Here is a 24,739-nt window from a genome sequence, read left to right on the forward strand (position 1 = left end):
CTAGTGTGTGTAATGTGGTCTACTATAGGCTTCATATATGTGAAAAGTGGGGGGGGGTAGTCTCATTGGTGGTCCAAGATATCGCCGTAGTGTATGGAGGTCTTTAATATAGTATAACATGTTTAAGGCTGGGTCCACACTGGAGTTTCCAAGTTCTGCTTAGCTGTTCCGTCTGAAACAGCTGAGTGGCACTTTATGGACCAATTTTTTTTTGTTTTCCTCCTTATGCACACACAACAGAAGGGACACCCATAGACTTTAATGAGGATTCCATAAATGTCTGTAAAATTCTGTTAATTTTGAGCATAAAAAAATAAAAATAAGGTTTTTTTTTTAGGTATTAAAACCATAGTGTACCAAAAACTACACATATTTGGTTTCACTGGAATAGTATCAACCTGCACAATAAAAGACAACTTGTCATTTATACGAACTATGAACTCCAAAAAAAGTAACCACTCTCAAAAATTGCATAATTGCATTTTTTTTCCACATTTTACCCCACATAGTAATTTTTTACTGATTTCTTAGTACATTACAGGCTAAAATAAACAATGTGAACACAAAGTACAAGCACAAAAAACAAACCCTTAAGCCCCTTTTGGTCGTAGACCAAAAAAATAAATAAATATTATGTTCTTGAAAGGCGAGGATGAAAAAACGAACGCTCAGAAAAAAACAAATGTATCAGGAAGGGGTTAAAGTGTCCCCACCGCTCATGATCATCTGTCATCTACATAGATGTATACATACACACATGTAACCACACAAATATGCTCCGATATACTGTATACACCCCCAAATGCAACAGAGTAATCCACAAGCAAAAAATTGGTACAAACTTTTTTTTTTAATACTGTTTAAGAATAAAATAACAAAGCAAGTAATTAGTGAGATGTAGTACAATCTCTATCAAGTGGTGGGAGGTAAGCTTTTCCTGTATAAACATTTTATGTAAACCAATTTTTAAGAAGGTATTTTATCTCTTTTGCATTGTAAGCATATATAATATGTTAGTATTCTTCCTTTTGATGCTTCACATTTTTGGTGATACCACTTTCGACATATGACACAAAAAATTTGTTTCTCTTCGTGTTCTAAGTCTAGAAAACAATGGCTTGATGAGCACATTGTCCAACCTTCTGCACTGCCATAGTGGGATGCAAAATTTCTTATGTCCTCTTCTGTATTTCTTTCCATTAGTTGTATCATGGGTGGATTATAAATTAACATTTTTTGTGATATTCTTTGGTGTATTTTTTCTCCTTTTTTTTCCATGTGCTGGTAATCCAGTAGTTTCACCACTGCATCTAGCCACTTTCGCACTTTTAAACTGTCAAAAATTTTTATATATTGAAGTCCATTACATATGCTATATGTGTGGATTAAAACGTGTAATCCACAGTCATAGGCATTGTTTTGTTTTGGGCAGTCTGCACTTACTATCCAGGTCCATTCAGTCTCTAGATACTGTACATTTGAACATAAAGCATAAATGCCATAAAGTATTTTTTGTATTATTTGGCAATACTTGTCATATGCATTGTTTGACAATGAATCCAGTATTATTACTTTCTTCTGGCGAAGATCAGCAACAGCTAAAAGCCAATGTACCCCTCCACCATACAAAGATAGGTCTGTATTTATAGGAAAAAGTAAGGCATCAAAGTTTAAAAGGGACATATGATCTGCCAGTTTTAAAAAAGGCAAGTACCCTCCATTGGCCACAGCATGGAAATAATGGGTTGGCACAGCAAAACAACAGCTGGAAAGAGCAGATGACTTTATAATGTTTATTAATGCAGAGTCTAAAATGTCTCCTTCCAGCCAAGCCTGGGGTTTTAGACATGGTGTGCGGATGTCAAAGTCGCCTTCAATATTGTGCCAGGGATAATTCTCTTTCTGAATGTTTATCTTCTTTGGGGTACTTGTGTTTTTTGGACATGGGAAATCCTCAACAATTAAATCAACAGAATTACTTTCTGATGACAACTCTATAATGGATGTTTCTTCTTTTGTGGCAAATTGTGTACTACGTGCAAGCATTGAATCAGGCGCTGGTTCTGTTATATATGCATAATCTTCTTTGCGTGGTTTTTTGCGACCTGATTTTCCCTCGCAGCGCTTTTTTCTTGCTTGTTTTCTTAATGTTGATAGGCAGTATGAAAAAGTGTCTTGTATAAAAATTCCAGTAGCTTTTTGCACAGCGATTATATGAAAGCAGAGACCAGAGCTTTTACATGAGCAACTTGGCTTTGGGGATAAAAAGACAGAATGCACTTCTTTTTTAAAAGGATTTTTAACTATAAACACCTGTAACTGTGTATTCAGAGAAACTAAATTTCTTTCTATACATAAATTGGTGTGATAAGTGGGTACGGTAGCCGGGGGGGGGCTGAGTGGTAAAGGCGGGAAACAGGCGCGGAGGCGAGTCTTCTTCAAAATTAACAAGTTTATTAGAACAAACATGCAACTCAACGGGATCAAATGGGTCCTTTAGAACATCATCAGACAACAAATGATAACGTTTAGGGGGCCGCGGCTCCCCACTCTCGCTGAAGTCTACCAGGGGGCCGGGCCAAAATGCTCCCGATCCGTCATCTGTCGTAACGGGGCCCAATCTCCCTCCAATGGCCTCTGCTGGAACTCGGGCCCCGGCCTGATCACCTTCCGGCCACCAAGGAAATTCCGTGGGTAGACCGATACTATCCATTCCAGTGGGTCGTATACGCGGCCGCTACGACCAGGAGGTAATGGTTCGGGCGATATGCCTCGTCTTTGTCCCCAATTAGGAAGGTCGCGCGCGAAGTCTCCAAACCCCTCAGCCCCAAGCATGGGCTCCGTCTGAACCCCTCGGGTTACGTATCCTGCTAGCGCTCCTTCTCCCAGCCAACTGAATTCCCGCGCCTTTTCCCCCTCTTTTATGTCCTCCCACATGATTAAATCAAACTCCACCCCTTCTTCATCTGCCAAGCAGACTTCCGTGGGCCTCCTCTTCACTCCCTCGTCCTGCTCTATCTCAACCAGGACGCCCTCCACGCAGCCACTCTCCTCTGACTGTTCCTTTCTTTCGGAGGACGGCACACTCAGACTCACTCCTTCACAATTGGCTATGGAAGTCTGTGTCATTCTTTGACATGATTGTTTATTTATAGTTGGTGTTGTATCCGGATTCTGTGATTTTACCTTAAAAACAATTTTTTCTATGGGTAAGTAGTCTGGAAACTGTGTATGTTCTGTTGGCCTTTTCAAAAGATCTTGAAATGTAGCTTTTAGTCTAAATTTTCCAAGGCCATATTGAGCCCTTTCGAACTCATACAAATAAAATGTCTGTAGATGTTCAAAACAAAGTAGAATGCTGTCCAACGGTAGTTCCTTCCAATCAGTTGCATCCTTTAAAATGCGATTCATACTTTCACTGACATTATTGGTTGATGTTTTGTTCTTAAATGCATGAAACTGTTTGGTATAAAACCTGCTTCAAAATTGAAACATTGGCTCATGTAGGTATTTTTCAAAATAATTGCTAAAAGACTCAGACCACAGTATTCTAAATTGCTCATATTTAATTACCCACTCTTCTTTGCTCTCTGCATTTCGTAACTGTTCAATGTGATCTTTTAAAACTTTGATGTCGTCTTTTTTTCCACCAGCACGTTTTACCCAAAATTCAACATCTTTTAGGATGTGATTTCCACACAAAACTAGTGGAATGTTGGGTAAAACTTTATTGAATGCACTAATTATTCCTTTTTCACGATCAGTTACCACAGGAATATGTTTAATGCTGCTCAGGTCTAGACTAGGTGAAAGTTCACTTATAAATTTTTCATGGTGTTTTTGAAATTTCCGTTCATGAATCATAAACGCAACAGGAAAAATTGGATCATTTTGTAAAATAGTATTTCTTAGTACAAAACTAGAAACATAGAAGTCACCAAGGTTGAATGTTGTATCATAGGAAATCATCTGATTAGTTGTTGGATCATTTTGTGCCATGGTTAAAAGGTCTTTTGCTAGATCTGTTATTTCCTTTTTCCATGCTAATACAACAAGATCTGGAAAAAAATTAATAATTCGAATAAATTCTATTTGGTAAGCAAGCTGTAGTGTTGCAAACAAATCATCTTTATTCCTCTTCTTAAGGTCTTCAGAGTATTTTAGATTTTGAATCTGTTTCAAATCTCTGGGACGGTTTACTGCAATTCTCGCATTATCTCCTTCTGCAGACGCTTTACTGTGCATCTCAGAATATATTTTTTTAGGAGCATTATGTTTAATACACTCTAACCTTCCTTCCACAAATAATGATGGTGTTGATGGTATAAATGGTCGGAAAGATTTCGCATTACCATGTTGAGTAGGGTGATAAAGTGAATGATCGCCAAGATAATGAATTATTACAATGTTTTTCTTTCGTCCCGTGATATATTTCCATACATTTTTCTTGAACGACAAAATACATTTTTTCCTCTGCCATTAGGATCCTTTATTGCAAAATACCTAGAAAACAAATGCGTAAAATACAGTTTAAAACTGAGCAAAACTTCTTTAATGATTATCAACATAAAAAAATGTAATAAACAATAATAATAATAATAATAATAATAATAATAATAATAATAATAATAATAATAATAATAATAATAATAATAATAATAATAATAATAATAATAATAATAATAATAATAATAATAATAATAATGATGATGTACACTGAGGCAGTGTTCACACGGAATTTTGCTTGTTGTTGCACAATATGTGCTGGTACACCGCAAAAAAAGGCCCATGATGGAGCCGATGGGATTTGGGCTACATGTGCTTTTGTTTTGTAGAACACACGGTTTCTGGGCGTCACAGCATACATTGGAGAACAGGCAGAGTCTAATGGATTAAACTAACCAAGCTGCTATTGCAGTTCTTGCATTAGTTTGCAAAAGGGACAGGTGTTTGTAGGACCCTTCCTAACAGGGACAACATAGAGCTCAGTGGAAGGGTTTGCCTTAAAAAGAGGAGCTCATGACGCCTATATTGAACTTTTGCCAGTCAGTAAGCTGGTTTTACATATTGCTGCAATATATGCTTATAGTGACACACTGCTAAATGTACCAAGATATAAGCATGTATTGCAACAATATGTAACACCAGCTTACCAACTGGCAAAAGTGAATGAATGGGGCTCATGGCACCTACATTTAAGTCGAACCCTTTCACCGAGCGCCAAGGTGTCCCCATTTGGAAGGGTCCTACAAAAACCTGTACCTTTCCAGCACTAATGCAAAAGCAGCCACAATGGAAGGAGCGTTCAAAACCACCATGGAGACCGTATATGTGTGTGTGTGTGTGTGTGTGTGTGTGTGTGTGTGTGTGTGTGTGTGTGTGTGTGTGTGTGTGTGTGTGTGTGTGTGTGTGTGTGTGTGTGTGTGTGTGTGTGTGTGTGTGTGTGTGTGTGTGTGTGTATATAAACAAGTTAACCCGTGCAGGATACTCGTGCATTCTAGTCAAATCAAGCTACTTAAGATGTTAAAAAGGTTCTTGTCATGCGCTTCGGCCTAGCCCAGGCCTCCTCAGGGGAAGTGAGTTACTTCCCGAGGCAAGAGCCCTTTTTTAACATGCCCTTTCTGATGCTGCCACCTGCTGGCTGTCAGAGGTAGTTTTGGCCACAGCCACACACACACACCACTGGGATTATATATATATATATATATATATATATATATATATATATATATATATATATATATATATATATATATATATATATATATATATATATATATATATATATATATATATATATATATATATATATATATATATATATATATATATATATATATATATATATATATATATATATATATATATATATAATTAACAAAAGGATACTATTGTAACTAACATAAAAAGATTACACTAAGTGTACTTACGCTTTGTATAGTTGCATTTCAATAAACCATTTTTGCTGCTTGTTGTTTCCACGTGAGATCCATCTGTACTGGTCCCTTGAATAGTCATTCTTGTGTAGGCTTTCCAGAGCCACAAAAATGTAGACTTCTCCTCCTTTTGGAGCCACTGGTGGTTGGTGCATGACACATTCACCAGATATATCATTTTTGAATACTTTTTCAATAAGATCAGAAATGTATTCATATGTGAGTTCTTCTTGAAGATGTTGTAAAAATGGTCTATTGGCCATGATGAAAAATTCCAAAGACCAGTTTTCAGCAGTAACAAATACTCAAGTAGCTGGAGTTATGAGCACCTTCAAAGATCTCAGAGGTCCAACAGATCTGACTTACCTCTGCATCACACAGGGTTTTATGCTTTCAATTAAATGTATCTTCTTTGCATCTCACAGAAAGGACATGTGACCAGATTGTTGTATATTGGTAAAGATACATGGAGGTCATAAACAGGTCAGAATAATTAACAGAAATTATCAAGAGGTAGACAAAGATAAGAAGAGAGAATCCCCCACAAAGAACTTGATATACTTTAATAATGCTTAGGCTGAGTCCACACTGGTGTTTACAAAGTCTGCAGAGCTTTTCCATCCAGAACAGCTCAGCGGACTGAATGGGCATATTTCTTCCGTCTGCATGTGTATACAGACTGAACAAACGTGACCTCTGTAGACTTCTTTGGGGGTTCTGTAAGTCCATAAAATTTTGTTATTTTTAAATGGAATAAAAAATGTGTCATGCAATATTTTTTTTTCCTTCAGAATGAGGGGGGTGGGGGGGAGTGGGTGTCTGCAAGGGGACAGAGCCTAACAAGGGATTCAAAAATGGTTGCATACAATGTCTAATGTTGGCCATACATCAGACTAAGGCCAAGTCCACACTAGGTCCGTGCAGCCTCCGTTCGGGCTGCACGGACCTAGCCGGAACATAGACGGAGAATGCAGCAATTCTTCCGTCGATCTTCCGTACAAGCCTAACCATAGGCTTGAACGGAACATCGGCGGAAGAATGCTCCGTCGGTGTTCTGTCTACATTCCGTGCTAGGTCCGTGCAGCACGAACGGAGGCTGCACGGACCTGGTGTGGACTTAGCCTCACTTAACCACAACCCTCCAAACTTTCATCCATCAAACCTGTTTGTCCAACTAAAACAGCGCGGCATAAATCTAACCAACTCTTCATCAGACAAGCCAACCTGCTGACCTTCTGTCCAACTTGAGATATCACCGGAGTAGGCCGGATTCACACTGCTCTATTGTCCCCCATGGGATTGCTGTGGCTTTCTTACAGCATCTGTTAGGGAACTGTCTGACACCTTTTAGTGTGGTATCCTAATGGATACAGTGAAATAGTTGCAAAAACACTGTATGAACTTCTTCTGCATGGTTTCAATAAATAATTTTTCTCAAAGACTGGCTATACTGAATAATTCCAGCAGAACCACAACTTCCAGCATCACAAACTGTCCATAATAGATAAAACAATAAACTAGATCTGTTAGTTTGAACTCTAATGCTGGCCATACACTAGGATGACATCATGCATCGTGTGGTCACAGTATATTTTTATGTAAGATGTTGTTTAAACGCGCACTCCCGCTCAACGTTCGTTGAATCTTATGTTCCTTCTATTTGACCATAAGATCCATCAATTTTCTTTGCACATCACGTGCGCATTGAGTGTGCCAGAATGTGCATTGGTAAATATAGGAGGAGTCAAATGGGAGTTGGTCCTGCAGCGAGTCATCCCAGTATATGGTTAGGGTAACCCTAACCACAAACCTTTAAAGGTTAATTTCATAATATCGATGATAGGACACTCGACAGTCAGAATATTACCCTTGTGGAGGTTGACCTTGCAGAACAGACGATCTTCTGCAAGTCGATCATTTTATATAGTCAATCTTGCACAAGAGCCGATGTTCTGCTTGTCGACTTTCCACAGTTGACCTAAGGAGAATTGACCTACTGGCCATAGACGGCCAGATCCCCAATAAACTAACCTGTCACCCTTGAGAGTAAATCAGCTATTACAGACAAAACTGGTTGTGGTACAATAGGTCTCAGCTTGCCTTCACAGACAGGTGATGCAGGGTTACAGGTTCTATCACAGTATGTGCCTAAAGTAAGAGTGCGCTGTACTGATACCTGGATTATCAACACAGCAGTTCCAGCTGTTTAATCGATGGCCGTTAGGTTAACTGTGAAAGTTTGACGGGCATGAGGTCAACTCATGTGGAAGGTTGAATTATGGTTATGGGTTGTAGTTGGAGTTAAGATTAGGGGTTAAACATAGGGTTTATTGTTAGGGTTAGGTTTTGGGCCTACGGTTTGGGTTTAGGGTTATTTCATTTTTTAAATATTGTGTTTTAATTCTGTTTTGTTTTTAGCCCCATTATGGGACTAGATTAGACTATGCGACCGCTTGATAGCAATACTGCATTACAATATACTAATTACAATATACTACCTATAAACAACTGACCAATACGGTCAAATATATGGGCCAATATGTCAAACTAGATCATATGCACTAAAAAAAAGACATAAACTACAGCCTTTATTAAAAATGATACATTTTATTAAATATTAAATAAACAGACAATAAATAGACAAGAATAAAAAACCCGATAATGGATGCAGACAAATGCTGGGTTGATATGCAAATTACACAATCCTTATTGCATAGTGATCAATAAGCAATCACAAAAAATACAACAAAGTAACAATATAAATAATCAATATAATAAATTATATCTTATAACCTCTAGTTTAATCCACTGGGGTTATTGGGGAAGCCTGTCCTAGGTGTCTGGTACCCTTTAAAGCTAAACTGTGCTGCTGCTGTACACTGCTGGCTACGCTGTAACCTGAGTACACTATGGGGAGATATCAGATACAGACTTCAGCTGTAGTCTTATCCTTTCCTGCTATGTCTAGCACCTGGCCATTGGAGCCGGCCACAGAACAGCCAGCACCAAGGCAGGTGAAAGCACCTGATAAGCTGCAAACAAATAATACTCCTTATATAAAATAAACATAGCAGCTGTGCTGTGAATGGTAACAGGCAAGTCATGAGCTCCATACTAAAAAAAAAAAAAAAGAATTGCTTTGAACACAATTGCTACTTTTTTGGCAAGTAGCTGTTTCTATGACCTATTTGTGTGCTTACATTCCTTCATTTATTTATTTTCTTTTATACTGGGATTACATGTTTGATGGGTCCATAACAGATTACCAGTTTTCCATATATTTATGGGTTCAACATATATTTGCTGTTCTGGAACGAATTAATATTCCATGTTGAGGGACCACTAAAAAAATAAAGCCATCATCCCACAGGAAACGCATAGAGACCAGTGCCAGGTATACATATATGCACTAATAACCCCATCATCCCACGTAAATCAGAGAGATACAGCCGTCATCCCACTGGAAACGCATAGAGACCAGTGCCAGGTATACATATATGCACTAATAACCCCATCATCCCACGTAAATCAGAAAGATACAGCCGTCATCCCACTGGAAACGCATAGAGACCAGTGCCAGGTATGCATATATGCACTAATAACCCCATCATCCCACGTAAATCAGAAAGATACAGCCGTCATCCCACTGGAAACGCATAGAGACCAGTGCCAGGTATGCATATATGCACTAATAACCCCATCATCCCACGTAAATCAGAAAGATACAGCCATCATCCCACAGGAAACGCATAGAGACCAGTGCCAGGTATACATATATGCACTAATAACCCCATCATCCCACGTAAATCAGAAAGATACAGCCATCATCCCACAGGAAACGCATAGAGACCAGTGCCAGGTATACATATATGCACTAATAACCCCATCATCCCACGTAAATCAGAAAGATACAGCCGTCATCCCACAGGAAACGCATAGAGACCAGTGCCAGGTATACATATATGCACTAATAACCCCATCATCCCACGTAAATCAGAAAGATACAGCCATCATCCCACAGGAAACGCATCGAGACCAGTGCCAGGTATACATATATATGCACTAATAACCCCATCATCCCACGTAAATCAGAAAGATACAGCCATCATCCCACAGGAAACGCATAGAGACCAGTGCCAGGTATGCATATATGCACTAATAACCCCATCATCCCACGTAAATCAGAAAGATACAGCCATCATCCCACAGGAAACGCATAGAGACCAGTGCCAGGTATACATATATGCACTAATAACCCCATCATCCCACGTAAATCAGAAAGATACAGCCATCATCCCACAGGAAACGCATAGAGACCAGTGCCTGGTATACATATATGCACTAATAACCCCATCATCCCACGTAAATCAGAGAGATACAGCCGTCATCCCACAGGAAACGCATAGAGACCAGTGCCAGGTATACATATATGCACTAATAACCCCATCATCCCACGTGAATCAGAGAGATACAGCCGTCATCCCACAGGAAACGCATAGAGACCAGTGCCAGGTATACATATATGCACTAATAACCCCATCATCCCACGTAAATCAGAAAGATACAGCCGTCATCCCACTGGAAACGCATAGAGACCAGTGCCAGGTATACATATATACACTAATAACCCCATCATCCCACGTAAATCAGAAAGATACAGCCGTCATCCCACAGGAAACGCATAGAGACCAGTCCCAGGTATACATATATGCACTAATAACCCCATCATCCCACATAAATCAGAAAGATACAGCCATCATCCCACTGGAAACGCATAGAGACCAGTGCCAGGTATACATATATGCACTAATAACCCCATCATCCCACGTAAATCAGAAAGATACAGCCATCATCCCACAGGAAACGCATAGAGACCAGTGCCAGGTATACATATATGCACTAATAACCCCATCATCCCACGTAAATCAGAAAGATACAGCCGTCATCCCACTGGAAACGCATAGAGACCAGTGCCAGGTATACATATATATGCACTAATAACCCCATCATCCCACGTAAATCAGAAAGATACAGCCATCATCCCACAGGAAACGCATAGAGACCAGTGCCAGGTATGCATATATGCACTAATAACCCCATCATCCCACGTAAATCAGAAAGATACAGCCATCATCCCACAGGAAACGCATAGAGACCAGTGCCAGGTATACATATATGCACTAATAACCCCATCATCCCACGTAAATCAGAAAGATACAGCCATCATCCCACAGGAAACGCATAGAGACCAGTGCCAGGTATACATATATGCACTAATAACCCCATCATCCCACGTAAATCAGAAAGATACAGCCATCATCCCACTGGAAAGGCATAGAGACCAGTGCCAGGTATACATATATGCACTAATAACCCCATCATCCCACGTAAATCAGAAAGATACAGCCATCATCCCACTGGAAAGGCATAGAGACCAGTGCCAGGTATACATATATGCACTAATAACCCCATCATCCCACGTAAATCAGAAAGATACAGCCATCATCCCACAGCAAACGCATAGAGACCAGTGCCAGGTATACATATATGCACTAATAACCCCATCATCCCACGTAAATCAGAAAGATACAGCCATCATCCCACAGGAAACGCATAGAGACCAGTGCCAGGTATACATATATGCACTAATAACCCCATCATCCCACGTAAATCAGAATGATTCAGCCATCATCCCACTGGAAACACATAGAGACCAGTCCCAGGTATACATATATGCACTAATAACCCCATCATCCCACGTAAATCAGAAAGATACAGCCATCATCCCACAGGAAACGCATAGAGACCAGTCCCAGGTATACATATATGCACTAATAACCCCATCATCCCACGTAAATCAGAAAGATACAGCCGTCATCCCACAGGAAACGCATAGAGACCAGTCCCAGGTATACATATATGCACTAATAACCCCATCATCCCACGTAAATCAGAAAGATACAGCCGTCATCCCACAGGAAACGCATAGGGACCAGTCCCAGGTATACATATATGCACTAATAACCCCATCATCCCACGTAAATCAGAAAGATACAGCCATCATCCCACAGGAAACGCATAGAGACCAGTCCCAGGTATACATATATGCACTAATAACCCCATCATCCCACGTAAATCAGAAAGATACAGCCGTCATCCCACAGGAAACGCATAGAGACCATTCCCAGGTATACATATATGCACTAATAACCCCATCATCCCACGTAAATCAGAAAGATACAGCCGTCATCCCACTGGAAACGCATAGAGACCAGTCCCAGGTATACATATATGCACTAATAACCCCATCATCCCACGTAAATCAGAAAGATACAGCCGTCATCCCACTGGAAACGCATAGGGACCAGTGCCAGGTATACATATATGCACTAATAACCCCATCATCCCACGTAAATCAGAGAGATACAGCCGTCATCCCACAGGAAACGCATAGAGACCAGTCCCAGGTATACATATATGCACTAATAACCCCATCATCCCACGTAAATCAGAGAGATACAGCCGTCATCCCACAGGAAACGCATAGAGACCAGTCCCAGGTATACATATATGCACTAATAACCCCATCATCCCACGTAAATCAGAAAGATACAGCCGTCATCCCACTGGAAACGCATAGAGACCAGTCCCAGGTATACATATATGCACTAATAACCCCATCATCCCACGTAAATCAGAAAGATACAGCCGTCATCCCACTGGAAACGCATAGAGACCAGTCCCAGGTATACATATATGCACTAATAACCCCATCATCCCACGTAAATCAGAAAGATACAGCCGTCATCCCACAGGAAACGCATAGAGACCAGTGCCTGGTATACATATATGCACTAATAACCTCATCATCCCACGTAAATCAGAGAGATACAGCCGTCATCCCACAGGAAACGCATAGAGACCAGTGCCAGGTATACATATATGCACTATTAACCCCATCATCCCACGTGAATCAGAGAGATACAGCCGTCATCCCACAGGAAACGCATAGAGACCAGTGCCAGGTATACATATATGCACTAATAACCCCATCATCCCACGTAAATCAGAAAGATACAGCCGTCATCCCACTGGAAACGCATAGAGACCAGTGCCAGGTATACATATATGCACTAATAACCCCATCATCCCACGTAAATCAGAAAGATACAGCCATCATCCCACAGGAAACGCATAGAGACCAGTGCCTGGTATACATATATGCACTAATAACCCCATCATCCCACGTAAATCAGAAAGATACAGCCGTCATCCCACAGGAAACGCATAGAGACCAGTCCCAGGTATACATATATGCACTAATAACCCCATCATCCCACGTAAATCAGAAAGATACAGCCGTCATCCCACAGGAAACGCATAGAGACCATTCCCAGGTATACATATATGCACTAATAACCCCATCATCCCACGTAAATCAGAAAGATACAGCCGTCATCCCACTGGAAACGCATAGAGACCAGTCCCAGGTATACATATATGCACTAATAACCCCATCATCCCACGTAAATCAGAAAGATACAGCCGTCATCCCACTGGAAACGCATAGGGACCAGTGCCAGGTATACATATATGCACTAATAACCCCATCATCCCACGTAAATCAGAAAGATACAGCCGTCATCCCACAGGAAACGCATAGAGACCAGTCCCAGGTATACATATATGCACTAATAACCCCATCATCCCACGTAAATCAGAGAGATACAGCCGTCATCCCACAGGAAACGCATAGAGACCAGTCCCAGGTATACATATATGCACTAATAACCCCATCATCCCACGTAAATCAGAAAGATACAGCCGTCATCCCACTGGAAACGCATAGAGACCAGTGCCAGGTATACATATATGCACTAATAACCCCATCATCCCACGTAAATCAGAAAGATACAGCCGTCATCCCACTGGAAACGCATAGAGACCAGTGCCAGGTATACATATATGCACTAATAACCCCATCATCCCACGTAAATCAGAAAGATACAGCCGTCATCCCACTGGAAACGCATAGAGACCAGTCCCAGGTATACATATATGCACTAATAACTCCATCATCCCACGTAAATCAGAGAGATACAGCCGTCATCCCACAGGAAACGCATAGAGACCAGTCCCAGGTATACATATATGCACTAATAACCCCATCATCCCACGTAAATCAGAAAGATACAGCCGTCATCCCACAGGAAACGCATAGAGACCAGTGCCAGGTATACATATATGCACTAATAACCCCATCATCCCACGTAAATCAGAGAGATACAGCCGTCATCCCACAGGAAACGCATAGAGACCAGTCCCAGGTATACATATATGCACTAATAACCCCATCATCCCACGTAAATCAGAAAGATACAGCCGTCATCCCACTGGAAACGCATAGAGACCAGTGCCAGGTATACATATATGCACTAATAACCCCATCATCCCACGTAAATCAGAAAGATACAGCCGTCATCCCACAGGAAACGCATAGAGACCAGTCCCAGGTATACATATATGCACTAATAACCCCATCATCCCACGTAAATCAGAAAGATACAGCCGTCATCCCACTGGAAACGCATAGAGACCAGTGCCAGGTATACATATATGCACTAATAACCCCATCATCCCACGTAAATCAGAAAGATACAGCCGTCATCCCACTGGAAACGCATAGAGACCAGTGCCAGGTATACATATATGCACTAATAACCCCATCATCCCACGTAAATCAGAAAGATACAGCCGTCATCCCACAGGAAACGCATAGAGACCAGTCCCAGGTATACATATATGCACTAATAACCCCATCATCCCACGTAAATCAGAAAGATACAGCCGTCATCCCACTGGAAACGCATAGAGACCAGTGCCAGGTATACATATATGCACTAATAACCCCATCATCCCACGTAAATCAGAAAGATACAGCCGTCATCCCACAGGAAACGCATAGAGACCAGTGCCAGGTATACATATATGCACTAATAACCCCATCATCCCACGTAAATCAGAAAGATACAGCCGTCATCCCACAGGAAACGCATAGAGACCAGTGCCAGGTATACATATATGCACTAATAACCCCATCATCCCACGTAAATCAGAAAGATACAGCCGTCATCCCACAGGAAACGCATAGAGACCAGTCCCAGGTATACATATATGCACTAATAACCCCATCATCCCACGTAAATCAGAAAGATACAGCCATCATCCCACAGGAAACGCATAGAGACCAGTCCCAGGTATACATATATGCACTAATAACCCCATCATCCCACGTAAATCAGAAAGATACAGCCGTCATCCCACAGGAAACGCATAGAGACCAGTCCCAGGTATACATATATGCACTAATAACCCCATCATCCCACGTAAATCAGAAAGATACAGCCATCATCCCACAGGAAACGCATAGAGACCAGTCCCAGGTATACATATATGCACTAATAACCCCATCATCCCACGTAAATCAGAAAGATACAGCCGTCATCCCACTGGAAACGCATAGAGACCAGTGCCAGGTATACATATATGCACTAATAACCCCATCATCCCACGTAAATCAGAAAGATACAGCCGTCATCCCACAGGAAACGCATAGAGACCAGTGCCAGGTATACATATATGCACTAATAACCCCATCATCCCACGTAAACCAGAAAGATACAGCCATCATCCCACAGGAAACGCATAGAGACCAGTCCCAGGTATACATATATGCACTAATAACCCCATCATCCCACGTAAATCAGAAAGATACAGCCGTCATCCCACAGGAAACGCATAGAGACCAGTGCCAGGTATACATATATGCACTAATAACCCCATCATCCCACGTAAATCAGAAAGATACAGCCGTCATCCCACAGGAAACGCATAGAGACCAGTCCCAGGTATACATATATGCACTAATAACCCCATCATCCCACGTAAATCAGAAAGATACAGCCGTCATCCCACAGGAAACGCATAGAGACCAGTGCCAGGTATACATATATGCACTAATAACCCCATCATCCCACGTAAATCAGAAAGATACAGCCGTCATCCCACAGGAAACGCATAGAGACCAGTGCCAGGTATACATATATGCACTAATAACCCATTTTTAGATTAGTCATACATATTTACAAGCTTTATGTTGGTTATTATTTGTTTAAATTGAGCTTGAGTGAAAAAAGATAGTGACATCTAGCGGCTTGGAGGTGAACTGCAGGCAATCATCCCGATCATCCCTTTCAGTGATCATCCGTTTAGTACATCCCCTGGATGTTTCGGCAGGCCTTCTCATAAAACCATTTTTTGATTTTCTTATCTCTTTATTGTCTTTTTTCTCTTTTACCTGTTTTTGTATTGGTTGTTTATTTTTATTGTATTTTAACGTTGTTGTAAGCCGCCTAGAGTAGTCCTCGCGACTAGATAGGCGGGATATAAATAAAATAAATAAATAAATAATAAATAAATGACGTTACTTTTAACGTTTTAAAGGATTTTTTATTCCAATAAACACCGACCACCTTGTATCAGTTAAAGAGCGGCGGGATTAAACTGCAAGGGGAGAGAAGGCAATGTGTGTGGAAATAAATCCTGATTACTTTCCAGTCTTTTCTCTAGAGTCTTGGGGGGGAGGGAGGCAAGGCTTTCATGACAGCTTCCAAAAAGCATAGGGGGAAAAATATCCCTATTTTTTAAAAAAAGAAATCAACTTCTGCCACCTTAACATCTGTCATTTGCTCATGAGGGGGGTGTTTCTCCCCTTCCACTAATCTCTTCTGATCCCATCCTTGGAGCAGATCTGACCCTTGTCTTGCCCTTTTGGGGGCTTCCTGCAAAAGTGAAACCGAAAGTATTTTCGAGGAGCCCGGGGTAGCCATGAAACATATTTCTTATTTTATTTATTGTTTCTACACAGGAAATGGGCGCAGCATGATTCTGGCGGCTGCTTTCCAACGCAGCCCGCCCGGGGAACGGCTTCTTCACAGCTGAACGATGACAATCACACAACACGTTGCCACTTTTATTATTTTATTTATTTATTTATTTATTGAGAATGCACTCCGACTGTAAAAGCTGGACTCACAACGCGCATGCGCCCCCCCTCCACTAAAACCTGGGCTCACGACGCGCATGCGCGCCACGCTCCGCTAAAAGGAGGCTTTTCCCTTCTCTGCTTCGAAGAGCAGGGAAGGAGGTGGGGCGGAGTTAGAACGTCAGGGCCTGGGAGCGTCGCGTCCACGTGACCTCCCGCGGCGTCATGTGACCCCCCAAAGGGAACGAGGCTACTTCCTGGTTCAGAGGCTTGCGGGTCTTTGCTGGGTAAAGGTAAGGGCAAAGCGAGAGGGGTTTCAAAATGGCTTTGATTCTGTTTTTTAGTTTTTTTTTTTAATTTTGCCTTTATATTTTAGAGTGATATGGGTTTGATCTCTCTCTTTTTGGGTTTAAATATTACCTTTTCACCCTGGAAGCTACCTTTGTATACTCTGTTTTTAAGCTTTAAATACTGTCTTTTCATGATATCAGCCGCTTTGGGTCCTTTTTTTCAGGAGAAAGGCAGGGCAAAAATATTTTAAATAAATAAGTAATATAGGAAGCAATTGCTCTCAGATTATGATTAATGGTACTGCTATTTAACTAGGAGAAGCTGTTCTCCAGGCCACCGTCCCCATCCTGAATATTCTTAGCCTTGCCTATTTAGGGCTGCAGAGTGGGGTCTGGTCTGTTTCTTGCATGGGTTATTATGGGTTATTCTCCCTGGGCAATACCAGAGATTTTTGGGTGAATCTGGGAAGTGAGTCCTTCTTCAAACCTGGAGCACCGTTGTTATCAGTCAGTGTCAAAATACTGAATTCGGTGGACTAAATGTGTTACCCTACATTCCTTTTACATGATATTATTTTACAAAAAGATGCTTATCTTTTTATCTGTCACATGTCAGTCGTCATCTGTATGCCCAGGTTCTTATAAGATCACTCCATTTGAACTCAGTATTTCCTCTTCCAAATTCCCAACTCTTTAACTGCCTCTTTTCTTTCTTTAGGTGATGTGAAAATGACCACCCCAAGGGACAAAACGGTCGTTCAAGGAGAAGCCTCAGAGACTGATTCTGAGGAAGAGGTATATCTCTCCTCTGTGCCCGAGCCTTCCTTCCCTAACCTTTCTGGGCTGAAAGTGGCTGGAGAGGCCTCGGAAACAGATGAGGAAGAAGAGGATGCATGTATCCGGGAGCCAAAAGGAGACCCAAACTTGATCAGCCCAGATTTGCCTCCGCTGATTGTCTTCAGGAACGAGGATCTGGGGTCTCCCACGGCGGTTGAAGAGAAGCCTGCCCTCCGTCTCCGACACCGTGGGCGCTACAGCACCCTGCTGCAGCAGAAGCTGATTGAGAGCAACGCCCGCTTGTACTATGACGTCAGCCACACGATCAAGCAGGTCTACCAGACAGCTGTCAAAGAGATCGGGACCATTACTGGGCAGCTTGCTAATTCCCAAAATGGCATCATTAACGCCTCGCACAACATCCGACTAGCTTTGGAGGACCTACGGTCGGTGGCTGACAAAATAGACATCATCACCAGCTGCAACCTTCTGCCTGATATCCAGATAGAACTACCTCCAGTTCATTACACCTAGTAGGCTATGGAATTATACCAAGGCAACCTGGTTGCAACATGCCATAAGAAACTGTGATACAGCTGACTTTTGCCCTCACCCCAAGCTTATGCAGTCTGTTCTTGCTTTAAACCACAGCACTTGAAATCAGGGTTAATATACTAATACTGTAATCATCTAAAATAAAGCTGCTTTTGATATGCATTTTTCTTCTTTGCCCCTTGATACCTGTTATATTTTCAGAGCAAATTATTGTTGTTGTTGTTTAGTCGTTAAACTGCCCTCATAATTCTTGACCCACCCCTGCTCGTTTCCCTCCTGTCATGAAAAGGCTTCCGTTGAATCTTCATTAACAGAAGCTGCTAATGCTTTGTGAAATTGATCTCCCTAGCTTGCCCAGAAGACATTATATCTAAAAATGAGGTCTTTTATTTCCCCAGTGTGCCAAAAGAGTAACCAGAGATTATCTGAGTTTATTCATAGGTGCAATTTATTTGAAGATTATTTAAAATCACAGCAAACAGGGAATCAGATCTATTAAATATAAAAGAAACCCATGAAATATTTTAAAAAAATCAGAAAAAGATAAATGAATTTCTAATACAAAGCAAGGCAATGATGAAATAAAAAGTGCAAGGCAAAACTATCTGGATTAAAATTTCAGATGCAATTTTAGTCATGCAAGATTAGCCACAGTTAGCCCTGTATCAAGCACTACATTAGCCCCTAACTTTCAAGCAGTTGTTAAAATAGCTCCAGTTATTTCCTTTCGGTCCCGAAAGAGGGAAATGCTCTGAGCTTCTTACATCTCTGGGGCTTCTTCAGATTGCCAGGATTCATCCGCATCTAGTGATAGAAATCAAGACAAACTTTTGAGTTGCACTGAGTTTTAAATCCTGATGCATAGAAGCAATGCGAGAGGCACCAGTCCGATTGACACTGCATAATTGTATGTGTTTCTTATCACCTTCTCTCATATATTCCTGTCAAACAGCCCTGAGACCTCTACTCTGGTGAAAGTGCTGAGAACTACATGGGGGACCTCAGCCCATCTTCTCAGCAAAGAAGGAACAGGCACTTGAAAGCATCTGAGGACAAGACTTTCGGGAGAATTCGTATTCCTTGAGATTCACCACAAGTTCCAACACAGGGAATCTACTCATGGAAATGCACAGGTGAATCTTCTTTACTGGATCCGGCATGCCCCGAGGGGTGATGTGCAAGAAAAGGCCGGCACCGGGTGAATGGCCAGCAAGAATGGCCAGGAACTTCCAGACCGGAGGAGAAAGAGGATAAATCAGACTGATGTGAGCAAATGTGCCTGCTTCTGAACTGTGAATGGAAGAGGAACAGTATGAACATTAAATATGACATAAAAGAGGGGAGGAAAGCGACTCACATCTGTATCCCACATACGGCAAAGTCTCCTGAGACGGATACCCTCCTTACAGTACAAGGAGGAAGACGGTGGCAGTAATTCAAGATATGCTGGCCACAGGCAGATACCTGGGGGAAATAAAAAGTTGAGAACAATTCTGAAGGAAAAGGAGATACCATTTCAGAGGAAAGCTTTATGGCAGAAATGAGATTGCTACCTTTTGAAAGGAACTTTTGGCAAGCAATGAAATAGTCAAGGTTTGATACCTCATGTGTGCAATAATGAAGTGAAGTCAAAACACTGTAGGACAAACGGACTGAGACCTTCAAATTATAATTGGACAGGTAGCAGAAATTGGCTGCTGCCTGGGACGATGCTCTTGAATGTCACCGGTAACCAGTACAGGAAAGCCAGGAATGGGGAGATGGAGTCAATTTTACTCACATCTGACACCAACCTGGCAGCTGCGTTCCGGATCTGGGTCGGTCTCAAGGGAAGCCTCACATAGACTGCATTACATTAGTCAAACTGAATGAGTATTTTCCTTTTGTGGTTAAATTTTGTAAACCTATATATCAGATTATCATGAACAGAGTTTACAATAATGTAATGTGAAGTTTAGATAAAACTGGCCTGTGTAATCCAATAGTGCCCTCATGCATTTATGTTAAAATATAAATGTAGGTTTTTCCTGAATTTGGAAAATGCAAATCAGAAATTATTTAGTATTTTTTTTCTATGTGTGTCTAAGTAATCTCAAAGGCTGAACAGTATTTACTTTAATATATTTTTATGTTTAACATACTCTGATATATTTAGGAAGTAAAAGATCACTTCAAGGATGTATTTGTCTATAACTTATGTTCAGTGTTCATATATTTAAGCATTTGTGCCTACAATTTTTTTCAGAACTCTAAGACTTTTGGATTTTACAAAACTGATTTTATGCATATAAAACATAGAAAAAAATGTAGATAAATAAAGTTTTCAGGATCAGACAAACTGAAAATGCCTGGAATTATTGTAACAGTGAAAATGCTTATACTTTGATATTCAGATGAATATTAATATGATTATCTGAGATGGTTTGATTTCATGCTGGATTATCCCTTAATGGGATAATATAAATGATAAAGGCCAGCTGTGACGATGACAGGCCTCTGATTCTTCCCTGGAGGTTTATGGAATTTCTGTAGGAGTCCTGGGGTAGTCAAGCGTCTTATCTAGGGATATGGCAAGACAGTCAGTGGTCATCATCACTGATACCTATTTGCAAGATTAATGTGCAATTGTTCCTTAATATCAGTGTTACTTCTCTCCCATTAGCATTGCATTTTGCAGTAATGAGTTGGAAGACTATTTGCTAGGTGGTTTTTCTGCCGGTGGCTCAGGGTGTATTGGCATTAGGGCAATTAAAACCTCCCTCTTTATAGTTCTTCATCTTTACATCAATAAGGGCACTTTCAAAGTGAGGACTCTCCTCTGGCAAACTTCATTCCTAGCACATGGCCGCTGTACACCCAGGAAAAAGCTTGGTATCCTTATTGGCTATGACTGGATTTAACCCATATATTCCCCATCGTTGGTGTTCTATTTTACAAAGAGAGTTTCTGCTGAGTAAAGCTACTAGAAGGTGGCAGGTGAAATTAAACAGGCAATTGACCTTCAGAAACGGTGAGCTTCTCTCAGCAGGTTCAATATAAAAGAAGGGAGGCTTTCGGCTGGCAAGAAACACAACAACAGAAAGAAAAATATACAGTGGGGTCTCTACTTAAGAACTTAATCCGTATTGGAAGGTGGTTCTCAAGTTGAAAAGTTCTTATGTTGAATCTGCATTTCCCATAGGAATACATTGAAAACCATTTAATCCGTATCTGCTCTTTTCCGTCCATAGAAACTACAGTGGAACCTCTACTTAAGAACTTAATCCGTTTTGGAATGGTGTTATTAAGTTGAAACGTTCTTAAGTTGAAGCAAAATTTCCCATAGGAATGGACTGAAAACCGATTAATCCGTTCTGGCTGTTTTTTTGTTATGTAGAGGTGCGTTCGTACATTGAAGCATTAGTTCCCATAGGAACTAATGCAAAGCTGGTTAATACGTACTCTACCACTAGGGGGAGAATTTTTTTTAACCTAAGATGACCTAAGGTTAAAAAAAGAGCAGGAAAGATTTTTTTTTCCTGTTCTTATCTTGGATTTCTGTTCTCAAGTAGAAGCAAAATTTAGCAAATGGAGCTGTTCTTAAGTTGGATTGTTCTTAAGTAGGGACGTTCTTAAGTAGAGACCCCACTGTACAGCCAGAACACTGCCTGATGTCGTAAAAGGAATCAGTGTGGATGTTTCCTTGTGGGTGAGAAAACAGCTAAACACTCTTGAGAGATTTATAAGCTCTGAAATTCCAGAGATTTCAAGCAACTAACTTAATTGCAACTGGAACAAGCAATGAGAATCAGTAGTACTTTGGGGCAATGTAAACAGATATAACGCAAGTGTATTCCTTGAGAAAGAAATAATAGATTCACATGAATATAGCGTGTCTGCTCAACCTTGATAGTAATCACAACATAGCAACCTGGTTGGAAGGGTACACATGAAGTCACTTCTTCACATCCCCAACAACCACATGTTTCTGTGTTGCATACAATGCATGGTGACTGGCATGGATTAAATCGTGGATTGAAGTGGAAGACAATGTCACCACTGCAGCTCAGAAGATCAATTCTGAAACTGAAATACAAGATGAAAGGAGAAGAGAGCAGGTGAAGCAGAGCGATAATGGTGAGATACGAGGAAGGATATTTATCCTAGGCAGAGTTCCATGGGGGGGGGGCAGACTGGAGAGGTAAGATTAACAGAGTGGGACTTGGAAAGCAGGGCAAGGCTTAAGAGCGTGTAGAGTGAGGGCTGCAGCCTGGACCTCCCACAGTCTCTTGAGACGTTCTCCAAAACTGAATTGGGTCATTCATAAAAACTCCACCCACCTACTTCGCTTGCCTTAAAACCCTTGGAGGAGGAAAGAGGGTAACTAGTCATAAGGGCAAAGGAATTGCTGGGATGGTTCAGTTACTCAAGGAAGGGCAGAAGGAAAGGAAAGGAAAGGGGAAGGAAAGACCAACCGGTCAGCGCATGGCGAGATCGTCCCACAGACAGTAATGGTTTGCCCCGGGCAGAGCTGCGTGATGTCCTTGGTTGACCGATCACCCTGTGGAGGAGAATGTTTTAAAAGAACAGACATGAGCAAGCTATTGCTTCCAGAGTCTAGAAATGGTTTCAGAGAAGGAGCTGTGTTTCTTGGTTTCGGCGTGAGCTGTTGAGGACCATTGCCATTTCCAGTCGTTCCATTTCACCACACCTCTCCTCCCCTCCCCACTATTTACCATGCCTAGAGCTGTGCCCAGGTATTATAAATTGTGTTGTACGTACGCCACATAATATAAACAGCGACTACAGGGGAACCGAAGAAGGAACCTCGTAGATACCCTTCTGGAAAGGCGCCTCTGTTAAGATGACCATCAAGGTCAAGGTGATATTTTGAACATGTGTCCCAAGAAGTGAGTTGTAATCAAACCAAGCTCGCTCTGAAATAAATTTGTCAGTATTAAAGGTGCTACATTACTTTTGTTCTAATTTCTTTGATAGCATCCTGGATCCAACCCCAAACTTCAAAACAGTAAATTTTCTAAGTTGTGCTTTCTAATGAGCCTAGAGAAACCGAGAGGCACATGTCAAAATTTGTGAAAATCATTCCCACCACCCATTTCTCCTGCAGGGCTAATGAAGAGCGTTTCTCCAGACATTGGAATTCGAGAAGGGAAGGAGGGCTTGGAATTTCTCCATTTGCTTAGAAGAGGTCGACGAATTGGTCTGGGCTAGTCTTATCAGATGAAAATTAAAGATAAAAATAAAGACAAAAACATTGTGGCAACTTAAAGACTAAATTAAGAATAAATTAAGGTCTTATTTTTTTTGGGGGGGGGGAAACAGAGTACTCACCATGTTTGAACACATCTTCAATCTGCCTGGATAGGAGTTGGAGATCTTGGCTTCAGAGGACTTGAGAGTTGGAAATGCCTTCTGGTTCTTGGGTCTTCTGAGCATGGAACTCCAGTCTGCGCTTTTATACTTTTGCCAAAGTGAAAACGGAAGCTGAGGTTTTTTTTAAAAAAAATCTGACAGATTCCTCTTTTGGTTTTTCTGGTTTATGACCTCCATCCCTTCAGAGCTTTAGGTTCAAGTCAAGTTCAAGTTTATTGTATTAGCTAAAAGCCGTCACAATTGTTTAAAATACAAATATGATCAAATAAAATCATGATAGAATCACAGACATATAAAATAATAAGAAACCTTTCATATCTGGGAGTCTCCCGCACAATTGATCATGATGGCTTTCAGGAAATTAGCACGAATATTTCTGGCCGCTTTTGCAAACAGCGCTGTTCTGTATGTAACATATGGGTCACAGTCCGAAAGTAACCTGACCACCTTTATCTGGGGGCTTTCCTCCTGTAGAGCAGCCAAAATGTTACCCAGGAACTTGATAGAGCTGACAGTAAATAGTCGACAACATCCTCTATTTCACCTGCTCCACAAATACATCCTTAGATGTTTAGGGACATTCCTATACCTGCCGTTTAAGAGAGCAGTTAGGGACGTGGTCGCGCTGCGGGTTAAACCGCAGAAGCCTCTGTGCTGTGAGGTCTGTAGATCTTCAGCTGTAAGATCAAATCCATGTGACAGTGTGCGCGCCCGTCGCTTGTCCCAGCTCCTGCTAACCTAGTGGTTCGAAAGCATGCAAATGC

The 24,739-nt window shown here is 41.2% G+C and overlaps 1 protein-coding gene, 1 long non-coding RNA gene and 1 other non-coding gene across 3 annotated transcripts; 1 reads left to right on the forward strand and 2 right to left on the reverse strand.

Annotated features, from left to right (window-relative positions):
• The first annotated feature begins 17,146 nt into the window (after window positions 1-17,146).
• Window positions 17,147-18,764, forward strand: BLOC1S3 (biogenesis of lysosomal organelles complex 1 subunit 3). Its single transcript, XM_020812552.3, has 2 exons — window positions 17,147-17,273; window positions 17,989-18,764. The coding sequence occupies exon 2, from the start codon at window positions 18,000-18,002 to the stop codon at window positions 18,579-18,581; it is 582 nt and encodes a 193-aa protein (XP_020668211.3). The 5' UTR covers window positions 17,147-17,273; window positions 17,989-17,999; the 3' UTR covers window positions 18,582-18,764.
• Window positions 18,765-19,028: 264 nt separating this feature from the next.
• Window positions 19,029-20,094, reverse strand: LOC144584280 (uncharacterized). Its single transcript, XR_013538424.1, has 2 exons — window positions 19,960-20,094; window positions 19,029-19,406 (listed from the first exon to the last, which is right to left on the reverse strand). It is a non-coding gene; the product is annotated as an uncharacterized LOC144584280 (long non-coding RNA).
• A 2,368-nt stretch (window positions 20,095-22,462) lies between these two features.
• Window positions 22,463-24,068, reverse strand: LOC110089463 (uncharacterized). Its single transcript, XR_013538423.1, has 3 exons — window positions 23,934-24,068; window positions 23,057-23,142; window positions 22,463-22,667 (listed from the first exon to the last, which is right to left on the reverse strand). It is a non-coding gene; the product is annotated as an uncharacterized LOC110089463 (transcript).
• Between the last annotated feature and the right edge of the window lie 671 nt (window positions 24,069-24,739).

This window comes from Pogona vitticeps, chromosome 9 (genome assembly GCF_051106095.1).
Source record: "Pogona vitticeps strain Pit_001003342236 chromosome 9, PviZW2.1, whole genome shotgun sequence".
Lineage (NCBI taxonomy): Eukaryota > Metazoa > Chordata > Lepidosauria > Squamata > Agamidae > Pogona > Pogona vitticeps.

Coding starts and splice junctions, on each gene's coding strand:
- BLOC1S3 (XM_020812552.3), top strand. CDS start 18,000: ATGACCACCCCAAGGGACAAAACGGTCGTTCAAGGAGAAGCCTCAGAG.